Source organism: Syngnathus acus, chromosome 16 (assembly GCF_901709675.1).
Source record: "Syngnathus acus chromosome 16, fSynAcu1.2, whole genome shotgun sequence".
Taxonomy (NCBI): domain Eukaryota; kingdom Metazoa; phylum Chordata; class Actinopteri; order Syngnathiformes; family Syngnathidae; genus Syngnathus; species Syngnathus acus.
In genome coordinates this window covers 10,055,269-10,067,998 of record NC_051101.1, presented here as the reverse complement: position 1 = coordinate 10,067,998, position 12,730 = coordinate 10,055,269, and the positions used below count along the sequence as shown (strand labels likewise).

Below are 12,730 nucleotides of genomic sequence, written 5' to 3'. Positions count from 1 at the left end.
ATAGCGTCTTATAATCACACTGTCCTGCTTAAAAGTTACCATTCGTTTGATCATGAATCAGCGGTAAAAGTTGAAAACATTTTTAAAAAAGTGAACAATAAAAACAGGCATTTGAATTCAAAACATCACACCTCAACAGCCAATGACTTACATTTTATTCAAGCTAAAGGTTATCGTTGAGGTAAGAATGAGAAAATAAAACGGACATTTTGGTCTCCTATCAGGCTCACCTTTCACCTACTCTGCTGCCGCTATTAATTTTTAGCCGCACATATCAACCGCTAGTACGGCAGCGGACATTTATTGCAAATAAAGAAATATCTTTCTTCCACATCTCCGGGGAGAAAGACGGACCAATCTTAAATGCTTCGGCAAGAGTTTGGGGCGCCAAAGGAATTCACTGGACTGGGATAAATCCTCACTTTCTTGACCTCAGTATTCATTGAGAGACGATGTGCCTGACCAAGCTAACAGATAATCGGTGGAGCAAGACAGCATCACTCAGAGCTAAAACCTAGTTAATTCTTTTGCCATAATGGAGGTCTGGCCTGTCAAAGTATGTGTCCAAACAACCTCCACCGGATACACAGAATTCAACGCTGGCTTCTGAACCTGACTCGGAAAGGAATTAAGAAGTCTGGGAAGAAGGTTCCATCGTCTTGCTTTGGGCCAGGCTAGTCAGACAAATGCATTCCTGTCTGCTGTTTGTTCTCAGCCGTGCCGGGCTTGGCTGGTCCTTTGCATGGGATTAGCGGTGCTTAAAACCGTTCCTTTCTCCCATTCTCAGTATGGTAAAAAAAAAAAAAAAGCCCATTTTCACATGCCTTTTTCGATTTTACACATAATGGCGACGGAGAATTCTTTCTCCTACGCGGGTTTGCCATGATTTCACCCGACTTCTTCTTGAGAGCAATTTTCTGTCACGCATGTAATCATCTGATTGCGTACTGTCACTTGTATGTAAGTTTAAACAAAGGAAATTAACTGCTGAACCAGGCGCAATTTCAACCATTCACAGGATATCTATTTCAGTAACCCCCTTTTTTTTTTTTCCCTTTCTAAAATAGAGAAGAACCCGAGGGGGATTTAAGCTTTCAGTTCTGCCATACACAGCTCGTTCACTCACTTAATGAGGACATTAATTACATTCTACTGAAACATTTTAAAAACAGCAAATGTGCACTCTCATGAGAGCTAGGAACCATCTTTGGTTTCAAAAGGTGCTGCAGTGAAGCAAAGCGCCACCAAAATACTCCAGGGTGTAACGCAAAAACATTTTGTATTTCGTAACCGTGCTACAAGTTAGTCGGGTGTAATGTAACACGCTGTGGGCAAACAAAGCCATCTGAAGAAAAGCCTATTAGCACTGGGTGAAGGCTCAACAGTGTCCTATCCCCGTTTCCTGATATCGTCACATGCTAAGCAGAGTAATATCCATCTTAACCACCATGCTCCTAATGCCTTTTCTCCTGTCCCTTGTGATCAGACAACTTCCAACCTTAATCCCAAACTAAGCTGCTTTCTAATTACGCTGGCAGTCCAAACAGACCAAATATAAGGGTAAGCCGGGTCGACCTGCTGAGAAGTATCACGAGGTATGGAGCACCTGGCTACAAACAGGATGCAAAAAAAATTATATTTTTTTTTAATCTTGGAGGTGCGCTGTACTCTATTTACCACCAGGGTGCTCATTTGCACTTCCACACAATGCAGATGAGCAAACAGTCGGTTTTAATCCCCTTGGCTGTCATTTGTAAAAGTTCAAAATGGCCAAAAGGATTCAACAAATATTTACAGTTGCTATAATGAGGTGGTAACAATAAGTAGAGGAAAATGGGCAGTGGGAGTACACACATAGAACCTTGCCCAAGCAATAATTATCCGGTATTGAGTTTTTTTTTTTTTTTTTTAACGAACAACAACCCCATGGGCCCCCTGGAACATTCTTGCATATTTCTGGCTTTGTGCTACTGTAATACATTTGGCCAAGCTTGCAGCCTTTGGCTACAGAGGGCAGAGAGGCGGAAACGTTTTCTATTCACGTTAGCTTTTCCGGCTCATTCTCTCAAAGTTTCCCATTAACATGAAATTACCAAAACAGTAGACTCTCAACAATCTACCCTGGGGAAGATCTTGGCAAGCCCTCGAGGCTCACGTTACAGTCATGGCGTCGGCACTTTTAAAAGATTTCTTTTTCCTCAGCCAACATGAAACATGAGAATTGTAGGATTTGTTAGAAAAGAAGTTATTTTTAATTGTGCAGTCCATTTCCAGCCTCACCAGATGAATGCACCTGTAAAATCCACCGTTGGCACCCCGGGTCATGTTGGCAGGACGTGGGAAAACAAAAGCTATTTTTCAAATAACTGAGCAATCTTCTCGCGTATAGGCAGCGAGAGGGCTTGAGGTCAGAGGCACTGGCGAGAAACGCTACTTTGTCTCGGTAAGACACAGCAGTCCGCTTCTCTAGATCTCAGACTGTGCTTAACATCAGTGCCAGGTGGAATTGTCCCCGTTTCCAAGCAACATGATAGCCCAGTCAAGTGGAAAAAAAAAAAAAAGGGCACATATTTCGGTGGTGAGGATTTCTCATCAGTAGCACCTCTGCAGAATTGAGCGTTGATGACGACTCTGAGTATTACATTTTGTCAAAAGTAATAAAAATCATCATGGCGAGTCCGGTGGTATGAATGGCGAACACGGACACGGTTTAACAAAAAAAAAAAGTGAATTGGGTGTCTGGAATTTTTTTCCACATACATGACAGTGTCATGAGGAAACTCCAGAGATCCCCAGAGGAAGGCGTGTCAACGTGAGGAGGTTTGTGATAGGAGGTCACGTCGGATCGAAAGGGGAGCATCAAGAGGAGGAAGACACAAGCGCTCCGGTGACAGGCAGTGTTTGAAAAATCAATAGGTGTTGCTTTTCTTCTGTCTCACTTTAACACCTGAGGCAGACAAAGCAAAGACCAGAGTATTTTTTTCCCCCCCCACTATCAACTGATTCCATTATCCATTGATTCCAACCCATCTTGGGTTGACTTGCGAGAAAATCATCTATATTTCGAAATCTCTATTTACATTCAAATGAGAATCTGATATAATTCCCCTGGAGAATCACCATAACGAAAAAAAAAATCTAACTGTGAATTTCCAAGACAAACTGATGAAACCGCAAGAAACCGCTCGTGTGAAAATAAAACCATCACGGCCTTGGGATGAACTCATATCGGCCGTCTCGTTAACGCCGCCCTCCCCGTGAAAAGGTCCGTAAACAAAGCGTTGCTTAATGACATCGACTTAAAACCAAAATTGTGCACGGTCCGATTTAGAATTCGCTGACTCGTGCGTTTGTTTCTCCAGCTGCCGCGACCCTGTCGTAACCTAGCTGAAGCAGCAGCGGCTGTCACCGACGAGTCGCGACGCCGCTACCGATCGGAAAAAACGCAGGCGAGTCAACGGCGATGATTAATCCAAGGTAGCGAGGGCATTTTATAAAAAGTCACAACGATTTCACGCTGCGAAGCCTTCGAACGCGCCGCTGTTTTAAATCACCACACTAGACATTAGCCATGCTCTGTTATACTTTAATGCCTTTCAATTTCCACTGTCGTAATAAAGTTTATAGCAAAGTGTCCGTCTAATGAGCCTGAGATAGATCAGAGTGATAAGTGTTTGGGTTCATGGTTGGGTCCCACTGAAGAAATTTCTTTCCCCAAAGGGACTCGTCAGACCAGAAATACCACTTCCCCTAGAGAGCTTTGTATGACACCGAGACAAAAAAGCGATCTCTGTCAAGCCACCATGAAAAGCATGTCCCTGAAGAGAATGTTTTGACTTTAGCGGGAGTGTCGGCGGTTCAGATTTCACATGCGGAGAATAGCCCGGCAACTGCTCCGTTGCTAACGCCGCAATCCGGCCCCTCATCCTCAACTCTGACTCGTTTGACCCCGGACATTTGTTATTCGTGTCACCGCAGGACGACGGCCCGAGGAATGCGGTTGTAAATGTGTTGACTCCGGGGAAAGGCGAAGAACTGTGAACACGGTTGGCTAAATATAAACTTCTCCTTTGGGTCGGGATAAGGAGCGGCGCTTGAAGCATTGGTCCCACAAGACCCACTTTTGGTAGTCTGGAACCTGAGGGAGGTGAGACGGGAAATAGCCGGGTTTATTTCTTTGTTGGATAATTACACATCTTGTGAGCAGGAGAGTGTGAATGTACTCTCGGTCTTCGAAACACAGTGAAAGATTTCCGTGGCCATCACTCAATTAAAGCGTGAACTTTTAAGTGATAATGAGTATAATAGTGTTGTCATTTTCAAACGCACAGTCGGATGTTTTTGTAGCCGGCTTCGGAATGCGCACTGATTGCTTTAGGTAATGAGACACTCGGAACATATTAACACAAAGGGGAGTGTTCCGTCACACTTTTGCGCTATGTATAAATAATTGACAACGGTTTTTGAAACCATTAAGAGTGGGACAAAAAGTCATTCACATGCAAGTTCCGATAACTGCACACATAGCAAATGCTTGACTCAAAAGTGGATTTTTAATATTCTAATCAGTGAACTAACTTTTTGTAGTATTTATGTATAATCTTGAATATAACCCCTCACGAGGAATTAAATTGACACTCGATAGCATTTTGTTTTGCACACTACCCCAAATACCAGGGGAGTCAAACTCATTTTTGTTGTGGGCCGTATCGTAGTCATACTTTCCTTCTGAGGGCCTTTGTGTCTGTCAACACTTTATATTATATCCAGAATAAGCTACAAAAAAAACTGCTAACTAGTTTTGAACTCATAGACTAGTAAAAAGTGTTCAAATGTTTTAAAAAGATGAATGGTAATAAAAATTGCTAGCAATTTCTCTTTTTTTACACAAGACAACTTGTATCGTGAGTATTGACACATGAAGTCCATGCGAAATTTGTCTTGGCGGGCCGCATAAAACGATGTGTTGGGCCGTATCTGGCCCCCGGGCGTTGAGTTTGACACCTATGCCATATACTGTAGAATCAAATCACAACTTTAGCCATTTTTATATTTTGTTTGCAATGGGACTTAAACAGTCTGATTCAAATTTACCTCTTACATCAGACGAGTGTTTGTTGCTGTTGCTTGGCTCGTTTTGCCAAACGACATCAAAACCAGTGGAAACTCTTCACACCAGCACAGCGGAACAACACTAAAGCCACACTATCTACAAGCGCCAGTTTGTGTTGTTACTGGATGGATCCAGCGGCTAAAACACCGAAGCGCAATCTATTGTAGCAAAGCCAGCGGCTTACAAAGCGACGGATTTCTCATCAGCACATGCCAGGAGCGGAGCGCAAGAGGCCAAGGAGCGTCGGCACTCGGCATGATGTAACTCCTCTGCTTTGATGCGCAGTCAAATGTTCATTGTTTTACACTTCAGCACGTTCGGAATTATTTTGCAAATGATGTTTTTCTCTGATTTTCATGAATAGTCGACACATCATTTTTCTACTCATCAACTGTTAGAGAATAATGTTAACAGAAGCCCCTGGGAGGAATGCACCGATTTTTGTTGTTCTTGAATTTACTCAATTTTAATTCATCAAAATCTTGGATCCTGATCGAATATTTATTTTGTGCGACCGCTACACAAAATAAATTGAGTATATTCAACACACCGTTTTTGTCTATGTTCACCATGCACTTGTGTCAAACTCAACCTCCAAAGACAGAATTGTCACTCGAATCAAATGCGAGTAAAATTGACTTGCTGAAAGATCAATATCACATTTATATGCTTGGCCAAGAAAGCTGAAGAGCTGCTGATTCTTCTGCTGGGGAAAGGAGGAGACTAGCCATGCAAGCACGACAACTGTCAATCTGTCAGTGTTGGCATCGTTTCCAGGGCTGGAAGATGTCACCCTCAGGAGTGCATCGTGACGGCCGCGGCGGTAGCCTGGAGCCTTCAGACTTTACAGCTTGGAAGCTTGCGCTCACAGGCAAAGATTTTTTTAATTTATGAGGACATTGATCAACACAAAAAAGCACCGTCGGCACATTCGAAAGCAGTATGTTAATCGATATGGCCAATCATTCCTTGCGTATAATTTCGAGAGCGTGTTTCAAATTAAAATAATACAGGATGTCAAACAGATTGTCATAATTTAAATAAAAGACCAGAAGATGTGGAAAATGGACGAATAGAAGTTCAATCACCTCTATGCAAGGAAATGAATCGAGTCGTCTGCAGTGCATCAGAGAGCCATTCATTGCCTTGATAATTTTCTCATTTGCAACAATTTCATATCGATTTAACTTTTCCGTTAAAAGTAAGATTGGGCTTTCTGTTTCACAGCTGCCGTTCGCGCAAATTTCTCTCAGCATTTAATCAATGCCTAGAAGAGATGTTGATGGGATATAATCATCTCCTGTCAACACACTTTCACTTGTGAGGACTTCATGTGAGAGCTCCCGGTGGCCATTAAATATCATGATACGAGTGTCAAAGTCCATCCATCCATCCATCCATCCATCCATCCATCTTCTTCCGCTTATCCGGGGTCGGGTCGCAGGGGCAGCAGCTTTAGGAGGGACTCCCAGACTTCCCTCTCCCCAGCCACTTCATCCAGCTCATCCCGGGGGATCCCAAGGCGTTCCCAGGCCAGCTGAGAGACATAGTCTCTCCAGCGCGTCCTGGGTCGTCCCCGGGGTCTCCTACCGGTGGGACATGCCCGGAACACCTCCCCAGGGAGGTGTCCAGGAGGCATCCTGATGAGATGCCCGAGCCACCTCATCTGGCTCCTCTCAACATGGAGTAGCGACTCTACTCCGAGTCTCTCCCGGATGACCGAGTTTCTCACCCTGAGCGTCAAAGTCATCTGTTTTTATTTATCTATCTATTTTGCCACTTGCTGTCGACTGAAAATGACCTCACGGTTGCTCAGGTAACGACCAATCACCTGTTTTCTGGGTTTGATCATGTGAGATTTGCAAGCTGAGCCTTGATTGGTTGTTTCAAAATGGTCACCCTGCCCATATTCGGAATAGCTTAATGACAAACTATTTGGATGCATCTTCAGTTACTCCAGTTGCTTCTACTATCATTGTCAGCAAAAACATAATATTGTAGTGCATGACAGGCCCAACAAAAAATGCTGACTTAGCAAATGTGGACACACACAAAAAAAGGCAGAAATATACACATGATTAAAAATGCACTATGCTCTTGAGGACAAATTTCCCTCACAGTCCCTAACATGCACATAATTTGTCATCCAAAGTAAAATCTTCAACATCTTCATTTTAATTGCTAGCTAGCTGCGCAAGGGGCAAACGAGTGCTAAGGCAAAGTGGAGATGTCAGTGAGCCTGCTGTGATGAAGTGTGCATTTCATGGAATTTGGCATGCAAAATGTTTTAAAGTCATAGTCAAGTCCACGCACAATAGAGCCGGCATAGAAGCGGAAAAAGGGTTGCCTCGACATTAGTAGTCTGCTTAATCACACACATTAATGCCACCACAAGTCTGTCAGTGAAAACAAAACTGTCTATCTGTGTAATTTCCAGCCCACCTCTCTCACTCACTGTCCCCCACATTTCGCATCCCATCCTCCTTGTTGCAAAGTTTTCCATCTGCTCTTTGAATTACTGCCCACAAAGATGGAACCCAACCAGCCTTTTTTAGGAGGAGACGGTCTGACCGGCCCAATCCCCCGCCCCCCCCCCCACTCCCCCTCCGCAGATGGTGGCCTGGTTCCTAAAGGGAAAACTTTCACATTGTGGATTCACTGCTACTTTTTCGCATTCGCTGCCACTTTTGAGCTTTTTTTTTTTTTACAAATTAGGGACATCCTCTCCCACTAGAATGCTAATAAATCCACCCACTCTGTCAATTACATCCATTATGATGGAAACAAAATGGCCTCTTGAGAACCTCAGTGTAACAGGTACAAATGGCTGAAGTGTCGTGATGAATTATCCAACAGTTAGCAATTAAAAAACAAATAAGAGCCCATTTCCAATAAGTTTTCCTTTCAAGAGAAAATTATTATATACTTAGTGTAAGTTGGTGCTCAAAAGTAGAGGCTGCACTTTATCCTCATTAATCTCTTTAGTGTCTTGCGTCTGTCTACTTTGCAGCATGGATCAGCTCCTGTTTAAGCCCAATCACTAATGATCTCGTCATGCAAGGGGTCCGACATTGACCCCCACTGCTGCTTTTATAAAGTTGAATACAGCATTGCACATCACAATTTAATGAGACAAAGCAGGCAGCTCCCTTCACCTTTCTCTTATTTTCTAAAATAAGCAAAAAATAAAAATAAAACGCCAGTGACGTCAAAGAGCGATTATCACCAGGGAACTGGATACACAATTTATTACAACATAGGAAAAGGGTTGCTACTCAAGCAATGCAAACACTAGCATACACAAATTAATTTACTGAGCAGATGCTAAGGATGCTATTTGGGAGAAAGCATTAAGGCTAATGACTAGCATGAATATGACCAGTGAAGCTCAATAAAATAGCCCATTTATGTTGCGTGTTATTTACTTCATGCCAGAAGTAACTATTTCTTTTATTTATTCTCTTCTCAGTGGAGAGAAAATGAAACAGCAAAGAACTGACATTGGACTTAAAAATGATTAAACACCACACTGGACTTCCTTTGAGTCATTTTTTTTTAAGATATAGTATTTTCTCTTATCAACGTGACTATAATCAGTTGGGCATAGCAGAGAGACTTAATCTTTCAAAGTCTGCTGATAATTCATCTTCCAGTGCGCTGACAGGTGCGACCGAGTGCAGCAAGCAGGAGTTATGGAAAACATGGATTTGATCGAGTGGGAAAAAAAGGCGAACAATCCCCGACGGAGTGCCGAGGCTCAACTGTTAGTCGACATCCAAGGTGAAGGTGTGGTCTTCATGCAACACCGTGTTAATCAAATGAGACGCGCAATGAAGTGTGGGAGCCGAGGTTACATTCACACCCCTTGATTTCTCACCATGCAAGATATAGAAGCAGAGCAGGGTAGGGTGGGATAAGCAGCAAGTCAAAAAAAAAAAAAATGCACATGGCAAGATTGTAACACAAGTAATCAAACAAAATAAACGCAATTATGTCATGTACACTTTTCCAAAGCTTTTCTGTTGCGTGTGCTTTTAAAGTGATTGAATTCCTTCATGTAACTGAGCGTGTCCATTACTCATCGGGGTTTTGGACTCAAATGTACAAAAATATCATAAATCAGCATGAATCTATGAATGGATATTGCGTTTGTGGAATATGAATGAAGCAGCATGATTCACCTGTTGCTCTCCATCTCGGAGGGGGCGGGGCCTTTTGTTACTTGCGGTCAACTGAAAATGACATCACAGATGCCAAGTCTCAGGTCACAACCAATCGTGGCTCAGCTTCAGAAAACTGGTGAGCCGTGATTCGTTGTGAGCTGGCAACTGTGATGTCATTTTCAGTCGACCGTGTGACAAAATGGCCGCCACCTGAGCTGGCTCAAAACAGGTGGATTTTGCCTGTTTAATTCATATTCCAACCTTTTCAACTAGTTGGGCTGCACAGAAATTAGTATTACCGATACAATTTTGGGGTTAACTTCCTGTTTACTACCCACTCTGGTTGAACTCGCTCAACTCTGGGAGGTTGCTTCTGTCAGATACAATCTGGGCACAGCTTGTGACGCAATGAAGCTAGCGGCTACGCTGTGTTGCCAACTTGGCTAACTTTCCAACACGAAGCAACTTTTCAAAAAAGTTTGTCATATTTAGGTCGTTAAGAGTCATACTGACAAAAACTGTGCCATACTTTCATACGAGCAAGCACATCAAAAACAACAACACATTTACACCCCCCCCCGTGTCCTCTTTTACTAACATATGGTGACCCGAGCTTACAGCATTTTCCCCAAACAATGGCGACCCAGTAAAAAAAAAAAAGACCCATGACCCATATTGGGTCCTGTATTTAACTTTGGGAAACCCAAGCTCAATCTTTTGGACAGCACCACCCAGATTTGAACACCAGTGAAATATCTAAACCCATGAAGTTAAGTAACTTAAATGGAAACATACTAACACAGCTTACATGCCACGGTGGTTTGCAGTGAGGAAACAGAACAGTGCAGGATGGAGTGCCGCAGAACGCCTGCTTAGTTGGCTTGACCACATTCTCGACAAAATATATGCAAAGATAAATCAGATTTGTTTCTCGTGCATAATTCGATAGAAAGACTTGTACACGTGTCCTGAGATGTGATTCTTTACCCATAACCACCAAATAAGTGATTTCACTGTGATTTTACAAATGTGTTTTCCCTCTCGAGAAAACATAATATATCGCATTGGGTCTATTTCACAAATTGCCCGATTTGGATTCTGAGCGTCAAACAGCATACTATAAAGAAAAACACGATCCTTCAAGGGAAAAAGCATTTCATGATGATGATAAACGAGATGACAGTACCCAATCAAGCAACAATAGCAACAATTGCTGCTTTTCGTCTTTAAATAGCACAACACAGCATAACTGCTATCATTCACCAGACCTTACGGACTACAGTGAAATGAAACTTTTATTTCTCTATTCCAGTGTGTAAGAAACACCTTGGAAGCTGAGCGCTGATGCACGAGCGCAAGATGATGCGTTGTTTTATAGGAAATGGGAGCTCCGGCCAGACCGCTTTTGCGATATTCGACGAAAAGTTCTTGCACTTTTAGAAAGTCGACCGTGATTTCTAGATCCGTGTTTATGGAGGCAACGGTTCAAAGTGTCCTTCTCGTCGATCGTAGGCACAAGCATTTAAGCGCACGGTTCAAACTGTTCCTAATCAATCGTAGGCAGATGCGTTGAAGTGCAGACGAGCGCTGTGGAGCATTCAGGCACAAAGTTGGCCATGGCCGGACTCGCTTCTCTTTTGCCTTCATTGGAGTTTCATCCCCACGCACAAAGTTTACAACTACATGGAGGACGTGCAGACACAAATCGGGTCTTACCTGTTGGCCCCTCGATCCCATCGGCGGAGATCTGCACGGTGAGAATCAACAAAAAGGCGCAGGTGTTCATCGTCAAGCTGATCTGAGGGGGGGGTTTGTTTTTTTGGTTTTTTCTTTTCTTTCGGGTGGTTTTCTGTCTTTCTTTTTGAGTCCACTTTTAAATGCGTTGAGAGATGGTTTTCAAGTCGCTCCAGAAGTTTTGCAGAGTGGAGCTCATCTGTTCCCCCACTGGTTGACTCTGACACAGACACGCCGTTTCGGAGGACGCGCGGCGAGACGGCCCACTGCTACTTGTGCAAACTGACGTCAGGGTAAACGGTTGAGGGGAGAGATTTGCGTTTCCCCTCCCAGCCCGAGACGCTCCTGTGAGCAAAGAAGCAGGAGTCGGGCGCCACCAAGTGGCCATGTCTAGTAAATCATAGCGTCGACCATGAAAGAATGTTGGGGGAATCTTCTTCCCCCGGGTTTTGTTTTGCTTTGTTAACTTTTGTTTTGTTTTGTTTTTTTCACACTTGATGTGATCATCTTTGATTGATTTGGTCAAAGTGTTGCTGCACTGCAGTGTTGCTGCAGTTTGCGTCGTCCATAAAAAGTTACTGAATTATCACAAAGGTCTCTAAATTGTACAAAATTAAAACGATGTGCCTTGTAGCACTTAAAACAATGTTTTCGTATAATTCAATGACGGTCAAGACAAGTAAACCAAAAATCTAAGGACGCCATTTTATCGCCCCGCTCGCATTTGTGTTAGATTTCAAAATCCAATGCATCTAAAAATGTAATTTGCATTTTTTTTTTTTTCATTCAATGTCAGAAATCACGACATTTCACTTGGAAGACATAACAGTAAATACATTTTGGCCTTAAAATGGTGCTACTTTTTTTTTTTTTTAGAAACTTTCACCTTTTGAATGACAACTGCCAATCATTTCCAATCGTCTTAATTTTCAAAATGAAATTCAGGTAGCTATGACTACCATTATGGACCAAACTATATCAACATCTTTTGATTCATTTCATTTGTTCTTGTTTGAAAACTAATTTGAACGACTTAACCACGGTTCCCCTGCAGCCAGCAGCTCAGGTGCAGGACTATCAGTTATTTTCACTCACAATTAAAAAAAGATGTGCTTCTTTGTCATATTTATCCTAAACAGGCACTAGTCAAGTATGCCAGTCTCCCTCCACAACAAGAGCTCACTCACGACCCCAGTGAGGACAAGCGGTATTAAAAAAAAAAAATGGGACACGGTGGATGACTTTGCACAGGTAAATATGCCGTCACACAGCCCACAACCGTCAGGAAGCATCATTTGCCATAAATGACATCCAAGTCTGCCATCAAGTGTGTGGCCAATTTTCCTTCAAAGATGTTTCTTTTTTGGTCATGTTTGGTATATGACAGAAATAGAAATCTCAAAGTCAGAAATAAAAACAGATTTTCTATGACTCAAAATATACCTAATTCCAAATGGGTGTGTTGTGAGGGGTAAAATGACTTTCCAATAAAGACCTTGAGGGAAGCTTTTGTGGATCATAATCACATTTTAAATGGATTTTTTTTTTTTTTTCCAAGACCAGCTTGGAAATGAGGAACCATATTGTAGATTTGTAGAATTGTTTCAACCAATTACATTTCTCTCCAAATTTAGCCTAGTTATTTGATATATTACTAATACGGGGGGGCGTACTCAAATCTGCAAAAGTCACATGCACTGAGTGAGAGCCTCAAAAACAG

The 12,730-nt window shown here is 42.6% G+C and overlaps 1 protein-coding gene across 4 annotated transcripts in view; it reads right to left on the bottom strand.

The window, feature by feature from the left end:
• ptprub (protein tyrosine phosphatase receptor type Ub) overlaps positions 1 to 11,277 on the bottom strand; it is a 120,773-nt gene extending 109,496 nt beyond the window's left edge. For all 4 annotated transcript variants that reach the window (XM_037274187.1, XM_037274188.1, XM_037274189.1 and 1 more), the window contains exon 1: positions 10,993 to 11,277. In XM_037274187.1, the coding sequence (XP_037130082.1) occupies positions 10,993 to 11,062 (70 nt within the window). In that variant the 5' untranslated portion in view covers positions 11,063 to 11,277. The remainder of the gene's footprint in view (positions 1 to 10,992) is intronic.
• Between the last annotated feature and the right edge of the window lie 1,453 nt (positions 11,278 to 12,730).